At 58.5% G+C, this 15,468-nt stretch overlaps 3 protein-coding genes across 3 annotated transcripts in view; 2 read left to right on the top strand and 1 right to left on the bottom strand.

Annotated features, from left to right (window-relative positions):
- RPL10 (ribosomal protein L10) overlaps positions 1-15,468 on the top strand; it is a 117,718-nt gene that overhangs the window by 94,674 nt on the left and 7,576 nt on the right. The window lies entirely within an intron of this gene.
- TFE3 (transcription factor binding to IGHM enhancer 3) lies at positions 145-8,495 on the top strand. The gene is made up of 10 exons (XM_085046612.1): positions 145-352; positions 1,041-1,217; positions 2,151-2,349; positions 3,342-3,524; positions 4,545-4,643; positions 5,098-5,197; positions 5,720-5,776; positions 6,216-6,291; positions 7,182-7,329; positions 7,589-8,495. The coding sequence occupies exons 1-10, from the start codon at positions 225-227 to the stop codon at positions 7,913-7,915; spliced, it is 1,494 nt and encodes a 497-aa protein (XP_084902738.1). The 5' UTR covers positions 145-224; the 3' UTR covers positions 7,916-8,495.
- RBM3 (RNA binding motif protein 3) lies at positions 9,086-15,316 on the bottom strand. The gene is made up of 7 exons (XM_085046613.1): positions 15,229-15,316; positions 14,566-14,735; positions 13,629-13,735; positions 12,335-12,440; positions 11,156-11,212; positions 10,999-11,026; positions 9,086-9,936 (listed from the first exon to the last, which is right to left on the bottom strand). The coding sequence occupies exons 2-7, from the start codon at positions 14,666-14,668 to the stop codon at positions 9,873-9,875; spliced, it is 465 nt and encodes a 154-aa protein (XP_084902739.1). The 5' UTR covers positions 14,669-14,735; positions 15,229-15,316; the 3' UTR covers positions 9,086-9,872.

Consider the following 15,468-nt stretch of genomic DNA (forward strand, 5'->3'; position numbering starts at 1 on the left):
CCTGCCCTATAGGGCCCCCAACATCTCCCTCCAGCCCTAGCGATCCCAAACATCCCCCGAAACCCTATAGCGATCCCCATAGCCCCCAGCCCCGTCAGGACCCCATAACCCCCCAATCCCCCCAACCCCATAGCGACCCCCCATAGCCCCAATTCCCCCCCAAACCCCATAAAACCCCCCCAGGACCCCCCGAGTGTCGCCGTGGGGCGCGGGGGGGGGGGGCGATGTCCCGTGGGGAGGCCGGGGGGGTCCCAGCCCCCCCCGGGCCCCCCCCGGTGCCCCCCCACGGCCCCCCCACGGTGTTCGTGCTGCTGGAAGGACCCAGCGCCCCCGAGACCCTGCGGCTGCTCAGGTGAGGGGATTTGGGGGGATCTGGGGGGGGCCAGGAGGGGTTTTGGGGGGGCGGGATGGGGGTTTTGGGGGGGTTTGAAGGATCCAGGATGGGGCTGGGGGAGGTTTGGGAGGGTTCTGGGGGGATTTGGGGGGTCTGGGGTCAATCTGGGGGGTTTTGGGGTCAGTTTGGGGGGGTCTGGGGGTCCATGAGGTCAATCTGGGGTCGATCTGGGGGGCTTTGGGGTCAATCTGGGGATCCCTGAGGTCAATCTGGGGGTCCATGGGGTCACTCTGGAAGTCCATGGGGTCACTCTGGGGGTCTATGGGGTCACTCTGGGGGTCTATGGGGTCACTCTGGGGGTCCATGAGGTCACTCTGGGGTCCGTGGGGTCACTCTGGGGGGCTTTGGGGTCAACTGGGGGGTCTAGGGGTCACTCTGGAAGTCCGTGGGGTCACTCTGGAAGTCCATGGGGTCACTCTGGGGGTCTGTGGGGTCACTCTGTGGGGCTTTGGGGTCACTCTGGAAGTCCATGAGGTCACTCTGGGGCTCCATGGGGTCACTCCAGGGGTCTATGGGGTCAATCTGGGGGTCCATGGGGTCATGCTGAGGGTCCATGGGGTCAATCTGGAGCTCCATGGGGTCACTCTGGGGGTCTATGAGGTCACTCTGGGGGTCCCCAGCCCGCTGACCCCCCCGTGCCCCCCAGCCTGAGCTCGGTGCTGCCCGAGTCTGGCATCGTGGCCGACATCGAGTGGGACCCTCCCGGGGGGGGTGACACCCCCAGTGACCCCCCTGCTGGAGACCCCCACCCCGGGGACACCCCCGGGACCCCCACAGAGCCCCCCGGGCCTTTCTACTGCCTCAAGAGCCAACCGCTGCCCCCCAGGTATGGGACCCCCACCCCAAATACCCTGACCTGAGAGACCTCCCGCCCTAAATTCCCCCCAAATGTCCCCAAATCTACCCCAAATCCCCTGAAATGTCCTCAGATTTCCCCCAATCCCCCAAATGTCCCCAAATCTACCCCAAATGCCTCTGAAAGTCCCCAAATTCTCCCCAAATCCCCCAAATGTCCCAAAACCCCCAAAATGTCCCCAAATCTACCCCGAATGCCTCCAAATGTCCTAAATCCACTCCGAGCCCCCCGAAATGTCCCCAAAGCCCCTGATATGTCCCCAAATCTACCCCAAATCCCCTGAAATGTCCCCAAATCCCCCCAAAATGTCCCCAAATCCACCTCAAATATCCTGAAATGTCCCCAAATCTACCCCAAATGCCTCCGAAATGTCCCAGATCCCCAAACCCACCCCGAGCCCCCAAAATGTCCCCAAACCCCCTGAAATGTCCCCAAATTCCCCCAAATCACCCCAAAGTGTCCCCAAACCCATCCTAAACCCCCTGAAATATCTCCAAATCCACCCCAAATCCCCCAAAGTGTCCCCAAGTCCACCCCAAATCCCCCTGAAATGTCCCCAAATCCCACTGAAATGTCCCCAAATCCCCGAAGTGTCCCAACCATCCTAAACCGCCTGAAATATCCCCAAATGACCCAAATCTGGAATGTCCCAGATCCCCACAAAATGTCCCCAAGTCCACAAATCCCTCTGATTTTGACAAACTCCCCCAAATCCCCCGAAATGTCCCCAAACCCCCAAATCCCTGCCCTGGGACCCCCACCTCCCAAACCCCAAATCCCCCCTCCAAACCCCCCAAACCCACCCCAAACCTCCCCAAACCCTCAGCACCCCCTCACCCCCTCCCCTGAATTAACCCCTCCCTCCCCGCAGCTCCGGCGCCGCCCCCCGGGGCCATGGGGACCCCCCGCGCCCCCTCCTCCGGGTGCTGCTGCGGCAGCAGCCCGGAGAGCTCAGGCCCAGGAGCAGGAGCAGCGCGAGAGGAGAGACCCCCCCGCGCCCCCCCCGGCCCCCAGCGGCACCCCCAGCCCCTCCCCCGCCATCGCCGTGGGGGTCCCGACCCCCCGCGCCCCCCCCCATGTGCCCCCCGAGGTGCTGAAGGTGAGGGAAGGGGGGGGCGGGGAGGAGGAGGAGGTTTTGGGAGTGAGTTTGGGGTGGTTTAGAGTTTGGGTTGGTTGGGGTGGATTAGGGGGATTGGGGTGGAGTTTGGGGTGGATTTGGGGTTTGAAGGTTTGGGGTGGATTTAGGGGGATTTGGGAGTTGGGAGTTTGGAGTGGTTTAGGGCGATTTGGGGATTTGGGAGCTAGGGGATTTGAGGTTTTGGGATGGGTTTTGGGGGATTTGGGTGGACTGAATTGGGGGGATTTAGAGAGTTTGAGGGGTTTGGGGTGAGTTTGGATTTTGGGGTTTGGGTGGACTGGACATTTCAGGGTTTTGGCGAAGTTTGGGGATTTGGGGTGGGTTTGGGGTGGATTTGGGGAATTTGAGGTTGGAGTTTGGTTTGCAGGGTGGTTGGGGGGATTTGGGGGGATTTGGGGGGAAAATAAAGGAGGTTTGGGGAGGAAATTTGGGATGTTGGGGCAGGAGGATGTGGGGGTGCTGTGGGAATTTGGGGGGAGCAGGGGGATTTAGGGAATTGTGGGAATTTGGGGAATGGATTTGGGGATCCAGAGGGATTTGGGGAATGGATTTGGGGGGAGCAGGGGAATTTGAGGAATTTGAGGAATTCTGGGAATGGATTTGGGGGATGTTTTGGCAATTTTGGGAACGGATTTGGGGAATTGTGGGAATTTGGGGAATGGGTTTGGGGGATGTTCTGGCAATTTTGGGGAATGGATTTGAGGGATGTTCTGGCAATTTTGGGAACGGATTTGGGGAAGATTCTGGCGATTTTGGGAACAGATTTGGGGAAGACTGGCGATTTTGGGACTGGATTTTTGGGCATCTCTGACCCACGAGGCACTCAGGGTTGCCACACCAGGCTCTGTGTATCTCCCTAAATTCGGGGTAACCCTCGGGGGGCTCGGGGCTGTCTGGGGAGCGTTCTCTGCAGATTTTTGGGGATCCCCTCACCCCTCTGCCCCCTTTCCCAGGTGCAGACCCACCTGGAGAACCCCACCCGGTACCACCTGCGGGCGGCGCAGCGGCAGCAGCTGCGGCAGTACCTGAGCCACGCCCGCGGCCGGGGAGGGGGGGAGAGCCCCCCGGGACCACCGCCCGCCCCCCCCGAGCCCCCCCTCAGCCCCCCCCGGGGAGGGCTGCACCACGAGAAGGAGGTGAGGGGCTGGGGGGGGTGGGGAGGGGGGTGGTGACGTCATCAGTGTGATAACGGATGTGATAAGGAAGGGGATAAGGGGGTGGTGATGTCATTGAAGGGGTGATGACGTCATCAACGTGATAAGGGAAGTGATAACAAAGGTCGTGATGTCATTGAAGGGATGATGACATCATGAACGAGATAAGGGGTGGGATAAGGAATGGCATAAGGAGGGTGATGATGTCATAAAAAGGATGATGACATCATCAGTGTGATAAGGGAGGTGATAAGGAATGGGATAAGGGGGTGGTGATGTCATTGAAGGGGTGATGATGTCATCAACGTGATAAGGGATGAGATAAGGGGGTGGTGATGTCATAAAAAGGGTGGTGATGTCACACAGGGCGGTGGGAATGTGATAAGGAGGATGGTGATGTCATCAACGGGGTATTGATGTAATCAACGTGATAAAGCATGAGATAAGGAGGACAGTGATGTCATTAAAGGGATGATGAAGTCAAGTATCAAGTGATAAAGAGGGTGATGATGTCATAAAAAGGGTGGTGATGTCACACAGGGCGGTGGGAATGCGATAAGGAGGCTGGTGATGTCACAGTGGGGCTGGTGATGTCATAAAGGGGACGATGATGTCATAAGAGAGTGTAGGGATGTGGTAATGGAGGGCAGTGATGTCACAAGCGGTGTCGTGATGTCATAAGGGGCTCAGGATGTGATAACGAGCGATGTGAGAAGCGGTGATGTCACAAGGTGGGGTCGATGACGTCACAAATTGGGATGATGACGTCACGCAGAGGCGTGGGGATGTGATAAAGGACGGTGGTGACGTCATAAGAGCCAGTGATGACATCATACAGGGGGAGGGGGATGCGATAAGAAGCGATGATGTCATAAAAGGCAGCGATGACATCACACAACAATCAGGACTGTGCTAAGAGGCGATGACGTCATTGGTGGAACCATGACGTCACCGGGGTGTTCCGGGGATCTCCCTGACGCCATTTCACCATTTCCGGCGCAGATCGATGACGTCATCGATGAGATCATCAGCCTGGAGTCCAGCTACGATGACCTGCTCAGCTTCGGCCCGGCCGAGGCGCCTCTCACCCTGCCCAGCACGGTGCGCTGCCCCTTTAAGAGATTGGGGGGGCGGGGCCTGCACAGCCACGCCCCTTTCACCCATGGGGGCGGGGCTACAGGGAGATGAGGGTGTGGCTTTGCCCATATATGGTCAGGGCGTGGCTCGTTGCCATATAAGGGCATGTGGGCGTGGCTTATTGCCATATAAGGATAAAGGGGTGTGGCCAAGAGGGGGCGTGGCCAACCAATTTGATTGATGGCTATCTGGTTCTGCAGAATGAGGCGTGGCCAATCCTGGGGTGGGCGTGGTCAGCGAGGGCGTGGCTTGGCCAGAAATGGGCGTGGCCTCACCGACACTCCCCCAACCCCACCTGGGAGGGTCTGAAGCCCCCCGGGGGGTGGTTTGGGCTGGGTGGGCGTGGCCGGGGTGGGTTGGGCGTGGCTGGGTGTGGTGCTGGGTGGGCGTGGCCGCTCTGACCACGCCCTCCCCGCAGCTCCCGGCGCCAGGAGCTCTGCTGGAGGTGTTCAGCCCCCCCCAGGGCGGGAGCAGCTCCTGTCCGGCTGAGCTGCCGCGGGTCAAGGCCGAGCTCTCGGGTAGGGGGGGCTCTGGGGAGCTCCGGGGGGCTGGGGAGGGGTCTTTGGGGGAGGGGAGGGGTCTTTGGGGGTCTGGAAGGTGGGAGGGTCTTTGGGGGCTCTGGGAGGTGGGGAAGGGTCTTTGAGGGGTGGGGAAGGGTCTTTGGGGGCGCTGGGAGGGGTGGGGAGGGGTCTTTGAGGGTGGGAAGGGGTCTTTGGGGGGCTCTGGGGAATGGAGAGGGGTCTTTGGGGGGTGGGGAAGGGTCTTTGGGGGTCTGGAAGGTGGGGAGGGGTCTTTGAGGGGTGGGGAGGGGTCTTTGGAGTGGAGATCCTTAAAGGGTTAAAAGGGGTGGGCTTTCCCCATAATGGGGAGTGGTCTTCGGGGGATTAAAAGGCTCAGGGGGTCACCCCGGTGGTCCCATGGGGGTCCCGGGGGGTCTCTGGGGCTGATTTTGGGGCTCCCCCGGGCAGGGGGCTCCTTGAGGGTGGGATGTGGGGGTCAGTATTTTGGGGAGGGGTCTCTGACTGTGCCCCACCCCCCAGAAACAGAGGCCAAGGCGCTGCTGAAGGAGAGGCAGAAGAAGGATAACCACAACCTCAGTGAGTCTGGGGGTCCTGGGGGGTCTCAGGGGGGTCCTAGAGGATCCTGGGGGGTCCTAGGGGTGTCCTGGGTGGTTTGGGGGTCCTAGGGGTCTGGGGGTCCTGGGGGTCCTGGGTGGGTTTTGGGGTCGCTCAGGGCCTGGGTCTAGGGGGTCCTGGGTGGTTTGGGGGTCCTAGGGGGTCTCAGGGGGATCCTGAGTGGTTTTGGGGAGTCCTGGATGGGTTTTGGGGGGTCCTGGGCGGATTTTGGGGGGTCCTGGGTGGTCCCAGGGGGTCTCAGGGGGGTCCTGGGTAGTTTTGGGTGGTCCTGGGTGGTCCCAGTGAGGTCCTAGGGGGTCCTGGGTGGTTTTGGGGGGTCCTGGGCAGTTTTGGGGGGTCCCAGGAGGATCCTGGGCAGTTTTGGGGTGTCACCGGGGGTCTCACCTTTCCCTCCCCGCAGTCGAGCGGCGCCGGCGCTTCAACATCAACGATCGGATCAAGGAATTGGGAACTTTGATCCCCAAATCCAACGACCCGTGAGTGGGGAGGGGTCCTGGGGGGGCGTGGGACCCCCGGGGAGGGTCCTGGAAGGGAAATTGGGCATTTAAAGGTTTCCAGGGCAGGTCCTGGCAGGGAAATTTGGCCTTTTGGCGCATCCAGGCAGGTCCTGGAAGGGAAATTTGACATTTAAGGGTTTCCAGGATGAGTCCTGAAAGGAAAATTTGGCATTTTGGGGCATCCAGGGCAGGTCCTGGAAGGGAAATTTGGCATTTTGGGGCATCCAGGGCAGGTCCTGGAAGGGAAATTTGGCATTTTGGGGCATCCAGGGCAGGTCCTGGAAGGGAAACACATCCTGGGAGTCTCATGGAGAATCCTGGAAAGGAAATTGGAGACTTAGAGGCTCCCAGGGTGGGTCCTGGAAGGGAAATTTGGCATCCAGGGATGTCCAGAACAGGTCCTGGAAGGAAAACAAATCCAGGCAGCTCCATGATGGGTCCTGGAAGGGAAACTTGATCTCCGTGGTGGGTTCTGGAGGGATCCCGGTGTCCAAAAATGTGCTGGCAGGTCCTGGAAGGGACCTTGGGAAGGTTCCAGGGCAGGTCCTGGAAGGGAAACACAGCCAGGGAGTTCCAAGGAAGGTCCTAGAAGATACATTGAGAGGGTCCCCAGTATTCAGGGCAGGTCCTGGAAGGAAAATGTATTAAATAACTCTCATGTAAAGTCCTGGAGAACATATTGGGAAGGTTCCAGGGCAGGTCCTGGAAGGGAATTTCTTCCAAGAACTTCCATGGGAGGTCCTGGAAGATCCATTGGGAGGATCCCTGGTATTCAGGGCAGGTCCTGGAAGGGAAACACATCCAAGAATTGCCATGGGAGGTCCTGGAAGGGACCCTGGGCTGACCCCAGCTGCCTTGGGTCCTGGCAGGGAGATGCGCTGGAACAAAGGCACCATCCTGAAGGCGTCGGTGGATTACATCCGGAAGCTGCAGAAGGAAACGCAGAGATCAAGAGAGTTGGAGCTTCACCAGCAGCGCCTGGAGCAGGCGAACCGCAGCCTGCAGCTCCGCGTGCAGGTGGGATGGGACTGGGGATTTGGGATCAGGTCCAGGAGTTTGGGATTGGGGTGGGAAATTGGGATTATTTGGGGGGAATATTTGGGGTATTTGTTGGGGAATATTTGGGCTTTTCATGGGGTGATATTTGGAATATTTGTGGGGAAACATTTGGGATATTTGTAAGGGACTGTTAGGGACAGTCATGGGAGAATATTTGGGATATTCACGGGGAAATATTTGGGATATTCGTCTCACCGACCCCCCCACGCCCCCCCAGGAACTGGAGCTCCAGGCCCAACTCCACGGGCTCCCCCTGACCCCCACCATGGCCGAGGGGGGCTGCGAGGATCCCTCGGGGGGTCCCCCCTTCCCCCCGGGAGGTCCCCCCACCCCGCAGTGCCTGCTGGAGCTGCCCGAGGAGCTCCCGCCGGGGCTGGCGCTGCCCCTGGCGCTGGGGGGACCCGAGGGGACATTCCAGGACATCCTGATGGACGAGGGGGGGGCGCTGTCCCCGCTGGGACCCCCGGGGGCTCTGCTGGCCTCGCCGGGACCCTCGCGAGCCTCCAGCCCCCGCAGCAGCCTCAGCATGGAGGATGAGCCCTGAGGAAGGACCCCGGGGGGCTTTGGGGACCCCTGCCCTCTTTTCGGGACCCCTCCCCTCTTTTCGGGACTCCTCCCCTCTTTAGGGACCCTCTGCCCTCCCCGGTGGGCCCCACCGGGTGCCGTTTGAAGAGTCTTAAAACGGGCGCGCGCTTTTGAACGGAGACCCCACCCCCTTCAGGCGCGTTGCCCTTTTAAGGCGCCGCTTGTGGGACCATTTAAAGGGGCTCTGCCGGGCGTGGCCCGTTTAACGGGGGATGTCCCCTCTCAACGTGTGGCCCCTTTAAGGCGCTGGCGTCGGGCCCCACCTGGGCGTGGCCCTTTGAAGGTGCCGGGAAAGCCCCGCCCCTCATTGAGGCCACGCCCCCTTTCCCGGCTCACCCAATCAGGGGCCTCCAGGGGGCTGGGCCCTCGCGGGAAGCCCCGCCCCCTCCGCTGTCACTCACACTTGCCCCACCCACTACTAACACCCAAACCACGCCCCCTTTTTGAAGCTCCGCCCCGCTTAAAGGGCCACACCCCTCATTTACACCCCGATTTTGTACTGAACCCTCACTGGGAAATAAACCTTTGGTAACGACGGAGGTGTGGTGTCCTTTATCGTGTCCCTGTGTCACCACCCTGTCCCTGTGTCCTTTATCCTGTCCTTAACCTGTCCCCCATTCCGTTTCTGTGTCCCAATCTGTCCCCAAACCCTAAATCCTGTCCCCAATCCCATCCCCGTGTCCTTTATCCTGTCCCTGTGTCCTTTATCCTGTCCCCAACCTGTCCCCAATCCTATCCCTGTGTCCCCCTCCTGTCCCCATGTCCTAAATCCTGTCCTCAACCTGTCCCCAGTCCTGTTTCTGTGTCCCAGTCCTGTCCCCAAATCCTAAATCCTGTCCCCAATCCCATCCCCGTGTCCTTTATCCCCATCCTGTCCCCAAATCCTAAATCCTGTCCCCAATCCCATCCCCGTGTCCTTTATCCTGTCCCCATCCTGTCCCCAATCCCATCCCTGTGTCCCCATCCCATCCCCATATCCCCATCCTGTCCCTCGTCCTGCCCCCAAATCCTTCATCCCATCCCATCCAATGTCCCCATCCTGTCCCCAAGTCCCTCACTGTCACCCCACAGGCTCTGAACCCCCAAAATCCCCCCTTTAGGATCGAGATCACCCCAAAAACCACCAGCATTTCGGGAAGGGCTCTGACCTTTAATAAAACCGAGAGTTGTACAAATTCGGGGTTCCCCCCCTCTCCCCTCCCCCCATCACGCCCCACCCCCCCCTCGGCGTCCATCCATGGCCTGGGGGGGGAGGGGCCCCCCCAAAATCCAGCACCGAGGTCCGAGCTGAGGATGAGAAGGAGATCAGTGGGGGAAATTGGGGGATTTAGGGACCCCAAACCCCCCCCAGAGTGGGGGACACGGGAGGAACCCAAAACCATCCCCTGTGAGTTTGGGATTGTCCTAAAAACCCTGAAATGGGGTCTGGGAAGGCTCAGAGACCCCCAAAAAAATCATTCAGGGGGTTCAAAAACCCCCCCAAAAAGATGATTTTTGTCAGTGGTAGAAAATCCCAAAACCATCCCAAAATGATTGAAGGGGTGGAAAACATTGTGGTCTTTTCACAGTAAGAATTTTAAGGGTTTGAGATTCCCCAAATCCCTTAAAATTGGGGATGGAGTGGTGGGGAGACCCCAAAATTATTGGGGGGGAGGCAAAAACCTCCCCCAGACCCCCAAAAACCTCCCTCAGACCCCCAAAATTCAGCTTTGGGGGGGAAGAAGGGGAGATTTGGGAGCAAAACCCCCTAAAATCCCCTCAAAATCATCAGGGAAAGTTTAGAAAACTGCAGCTTTCCCCCAAAAAATTGAGGTTTGGGGGTCCAGAGGGGTGTGCAGGGGGTGTCCCCAGGGTGTCCCCTGTCCCCAGGGGTCACTTTCGGGGGTGCCACCCCCCCTGTCCCCAATGTCCCTACCTCAGTTGTCGTAGTTGTCCCGGTAGGAGGCTGAGGGGAAACGCTCGCCGTAGCCCCCCTGGTTCCTGGGGGGGCAAATGGGGGTTCAGGGGGGTGGGAAACACCTGAGACCCCTCCCCAAATTTATAGAAACCCCCCTGGGTTATTCCAGCTCCTCACTGACACTCAGGAATCCCCCTGGGAACCCCAAAATTGCCCCCTGGGACCCCAAAAACACACCCCAGGTGGACCAGGAACTCCCTGAAAGACCCCAAAACAGCCCTAGAAACCCCCAAAAAACCCCCAGACCCTCCCAAAAGACCCTCCAGCTCTTGCAGAACATCTCTAAGACCCTCCTCCTCCACCCCAGACCCCTCCCCAGGACCTCCAGGACCCCCATGATCCCCCAAATTCCCCCCAAAACCTCCCCCAAGACCCCCTGGATCCCCTAAACCCCCCAAAACCTCCCCAGGACCCCCAAAACCTCCCCAGGACCCCCTGGATCCCCCAAATTCCCCCCAAAACCTCCCCCAGGACCCCAAAACCTCCCCAAGACCCCTCCCAACCACCACAACCCAACAAACCTCCCCAGGACCCCCAAAACCTCCCCAGGACCCCCTGGATCCCCCAAATTCCCAAACCTCCCCAGACCCCCCAACCCATCCCCCCACCCGATCCCCAAATTCCCCCAAACCTCCCCAGAAACCCTGATCCCAAAACCTCCCCAGGACCCTGGATCCCAAATTCCCCAAATCTCCCCAGGACCCTGATCCCCCAAATTCCCAAATCCTCCCCAGGACCCTGATCCCCAAATTCCTCCAAACCTCCCCAAGACCCCCAAAATCTCCCCAGGTCCACCAGCAACCCCCTAAACACCCCCAAAACCTCCCAGACCCCAAAACCTCCCCCAGGACCCCTGGATCCCCTAAAACCTCCCCAAGACCCCTGGATCCCCTAAACCCCCAAACCTCCCCAGAACCCCTTGATCCCCAAATTCCCCCCAAAACCTCCCCCAGGACCCCCAAAATCTCCCCCAGTTCACCAGCAATCCCCTAACACCCCAAACCCCTCCCCAGGACCCCCAAAACCTCCCCAGGACCCTGAATCCCCAAAACCTCCCCAAGACCCCTGGATCCCCAACCCCAAACTCCCCAGAACCCCTGGATCCCCCAAAACCTCCCAAGACCCCCTGGATCCCCCATCCCCCAAACCTCCTCCAGGACCCCAAACCCCTCCCCAGGACCCCCAAACCTCCCCAGCCCCCCCCAGCCCCCTCCCCACTCACCGCCGCCATAGTCCCGGGACCCCCGAGCCCCCCGCTGCGCCCATCATAGCGACCCCCATAGCCTCGGTCGCCTCCTCCTGCAGGGAAAACCCCAAATTTTATAGGATTGTAGAGGAAAAAAATCATAAAAAACTGTCTTTGATATACCCCAAACCTCCCCAAATTCTCAAACCCCAAATCTCCGATTGCCCCAAAAATTCTGCTGCCCTTCCCGAGTCGCTGTGAGATCCCAGTGCTCCCCAACCTCCTTAAACTCACCCCAAAAATACAATTATCCCACCCCAAAAATCCAATTAACCCCTCAAAACCAAACTAGCTCACCCCAAAATCCCATTAACCCACCCCAATATCCAAACTAACTCGCTTCAAAACCCAATTAATGCACCTCAAAATCCCATTAACGCACCCCAAAAACCCAGTTAACATCCCCCAAATCCAACTAACCCACCCAAAATCCAATTAAACCACCCGAAACCCAAACTAGCTCACCCCAAAATCCAATTAACCAACTCAAATCCAATTAACATCCCCCATAACCAACTAAACCACCCCAAAATCCCATTAACCCACCCAAAATCCAAAATAACCCACTTCAAAACCCAATTAATGCACCCCAAAATCCAATTAAACCACCCCAAAAATCCAATTAACATCCCCCAAACCCAACTAACCCACCCCAAAAACCCCATTAACCCACCCCAAAAATCCAATTAAACCACCCCAAAACCAAACTACATCACCCCACAATCCAATGAACGAACTCAAAACCAATTAACATCCCCAAAATCCAACTAACCCACCCCAAAATCCAAATTAACCCACCCCAAAAACTCAATTAACATCCCCCAAATCCAACTGACCCACCCCCAAAACTCCAATTAACCCACCCCAAAAACCCAATTAACCCACCCCAAACCATACCACCCAAAATCCCATTAACCCACCAAACCAAAATAACCCTTCAAAACCCAAAGCACCCAAAACAAAACCACCCCAAAACCAAACATCCCCAAATCCAACAACACCCCAAAACTCCAACAACCCACCCCAAAATCCCATTAACCCACCCCAAAAAACCCAACCAACCCACCCCAAACCCCCAAAAAAACCCCCCTAACCCCCACCCCAAACCCCTGAAGACCCCAAAACCCCTCACAGACCCCCCAAACCCCCTCCCCAGCCCCCAGCACCGCTCTCACCTCGGCCGTAGCCCCGGCCTCTGCCCCGGTTGCCCCCATAGCCCCCCCGGGCTCCTCGGGGGGATTTCCCGGCGTGATCCACGCGGATCTGCCGCCCGTCCAGGCACTGCCAAGGGTTGGGGTCATTTGGGGTTTTTTTTGGGGTCATTTGGGGTTTTTTGGGGTTACTTTGGAGATTTTTTGGGGTCATTTTGGGAGTTTTTTGGGGTCATTTGGGGCTTTTTTTTGCATCATTTTGGAGTTTTTTGGGGTCACTTGGGGTTTTTTTGGGGTGATTTGGAGGTTTTTGGAGTCATTTGGGCTTTTTTGGGGCCACTTTTGGGGTTTTTTGGGGTCATTTGGAAGTTTTTGGGGTCACTTCGGCACCCTCTGAGCGCCCCACACCCTGTCAGGGTTTACATTCCACCCCCAGCCCCACTCAGGGACCCCAAACACCCCCCAGACCCCCTTGGGGATCCCAAATCCTCCCCCAAACCCTCTTCAGGACCCCAAAACACCCCCCAGGACCCCCTTAGGGATCCCAAATGCCACCCAGGACCCCCAAATTCCCCCCCAGACCCCCTCAGGACCCCCAAATTCCCCCCCAGACCCACTTTAGGGAATCCCAAATGCCCCCTAAAGCCTCTTTGGGATGTCTCAAACCCTCTTGGAGACCCCAAATCCCACCCAAACCCCTTGAGGACCCCCAAATCGCCCCCACACCCTCTTTGGGGAATCCCAAATGCACCCCAAAGCCTTTTCAGGATGTCTTTTGGCGATCTTTAGGGAGTCTCAGACCCTCTTGGGGACCCCAAATCACCCCCACACCCATTCTAGGGAATCCCAAATGCCCCCCAAAGCCTTTTTAGGGTGTCTCAGACCCTCCTGGGGACCCCAAATTCCCCCCCAGGACCCCCAAATCCCCCCCAAATTCCCACCCAGACCCCCTTGAGGACCCCAAATTCCCTGCCAGGACCCCCAAATTCCCCCAGACCCCTTTAGGGAATCCCAAATCCCACCCAGACCCCATTGAGGACCCCAAATCTCCCCAAATCACCCAGACCCCCTGGGGACCCCAAATCTCCCCAGTCCCTCTGGAAACCCCAAATTTCCCCCAGGACCCCCAACCCCCCAACTTCCCCCAGACCCCTTGAGGACCCCAAATTCCCTGCCAGGACCCCCAAATTCCCCCAGACCCCTTTAGGGAATCCCAAATCCCACCCAGACCCCACTAGATCTCACTTCCAAATTCCCACCCAGACCCCTTGAGGACCCTTCCCCCCAGGACCCCCAAATCCCCCCAAACCATCCCCACCTCGCCGTTCATGGCCTGCATGGCGTCGCTGGCATGCTCGGGGTTGGTGAAGGTGACAAATCCGAAACCTCGGGAGCGTTGGGTCTCCCTGTCCTTCACCACCACCACTGAGAGGGGAAAAAAAAGGGTCAGAGAACCCCAAAAAACCCACAGGAAACCCCAAAATGGGGGCGCAGAAAGGGAAAAAACCCCAAATTCCTGAATTAATGCCGTTAATTGTGAGATAAAGTTGGATTTTGGAGGGGGAAAGGCAGCCAGGGGTGTTGTGGCCCCAAAAGTTGGGTCAAAAATGGGATTTAAGGCATCCTAGAAGGTTTTGGGGATCCTTTTTTATCCTATAAAAATAAAATGGGGTGAAGAAGGGTCTCAGAGAGAGTTTTGGGAGATTACAGGAGAGTTCAAGAGGAAACAAAGTCCTGAAAAGAGATTTGGGGCATCTCCAGGAATTTTTGGGGGATTATGGGGAAAGCTTGGGGTGCTTGTGGGGTTTGGGGGTCCCGGGGTTTTGGGGATCCAGGAGGAGTTTTTGGGGATTTTGGGGGTTTTTTTCAGGTTTTTTGGGGGGTTGGGATTTTGGGGGGTTTGGGGTGTTCTGGGGTTTTTTTGGGAATTTTTGGGGTTTTTTTTGGGGGTTTGGGGGTTTTTGGGGTCTTTTGTGGGGTTTTTGGGGTTTTTTTTTTGGGGGGTTTTGGTTTTTTTGGGGAGTTTTTTGGGGTGTTTTTTGAGGTTTTTCAGGGTTTTTTGGGGGGTTTTTCTGGGGTATTTTGGGGTGTTTTTGGGGTTTTTTTTTTTGGTTTTTTGAGGGGATTTTTGGGGGTTTTTTTGGGATTTTTTGGAGTTTTTTTTAGAGTTGTTTTGGGGTTTTTTTTGGGGGGGGTTGGGGTTCTTTTGTGGTGTTTTTGGGGGTTTTTTTTGGGTGTCTTTTGGGGTTTCTCACCCTCGGAGATGGGCCCGAAGGAGCTGAAGTGCTGCTCCAGGCCTTGCTCGTCGGTGTCATAGTTCAAACCTCCCACGAACAGCTTCCCCTCCTCTGCCGCCATGCGTGGGGGGGTGGGGGCGGCTGTGACGTCATAGGGCGGGGCCCGGCCCCTGCGGTGACGTTATAACCTGGGGAACGGAGGAGCGCTTGTGACGTCACAACCCTCCACCTCGGCGGGGAATTCCCGCTGTGACGTCACCCCTAAACAACACCCTCTATCTGTGACATCATTTCCCGGCGGGACCCCCCACCAGTGACGTCACAGCGCTGCGGGGAGCCCCCCATCCTAGAGGCAACCCCCGTGACGTCATCACCATCCCGCTGACGTCACCCTCGCCCCCCCCACGTGGCTCCCCACGCGGCCACGTGGGCGCCGAAACCCCGGAAGTGCCTCTCCCGCCAACGGCGCGCGCCAGCCCCGCCCCTCCCTCCCCTCCCCCACCCACCCCTCACCGCGCACGCGCACAGCTCGCGCGGCCCGCGCGCTCCAGGGCGGGAAAAGGAGGGGGAGGGGAGGGTGGGGGAGGGGGAAGGACCCGGCGGCAGCGAGAGGCGCGACTATCGCGATAGAGGGAGAGGGGAGGGAGCGGGAGGATGGCGACAGGAGCGGCAGGAACTCACCCGAGCGGCGCCGAGCGGGCCGAGACTGCGGCCGCGCCCGCCCCGCCCCGGGGTTTTAAAGGAGCCCCGCCCATCGTGGTGACGTCACCGCCCGCGCTGCGGGTTGATTGGCTGGCGGGCGAGGCCACGCCCCCTCCGCGCGCGCGTGGGAGAGACCATTGGGGTTGGGAGGGGAGGGGGGAGAGCGCGTGGTGCAGCCCGGGGTGGGGGAAGGGATGTCCCGGGGGTCCATCCCCGGTT

Source organism: Lichenostomus cassidix, unplaced genomic scaffold (assembly GCF_008360975.1).
Source record: "Lichenostomus cassidix isolate B80296 unplaced genomic scaffold, HeHo_3.0 HiC_scaffold_40, whole genome shotgun sequence".
Classification (NCBI taxonomy): Eukaryota; Metazoa; Chordata; class Aves; order Passeriformes; family Meliphagidae; genus Lichenostomus; species Lichenostomus cassidix.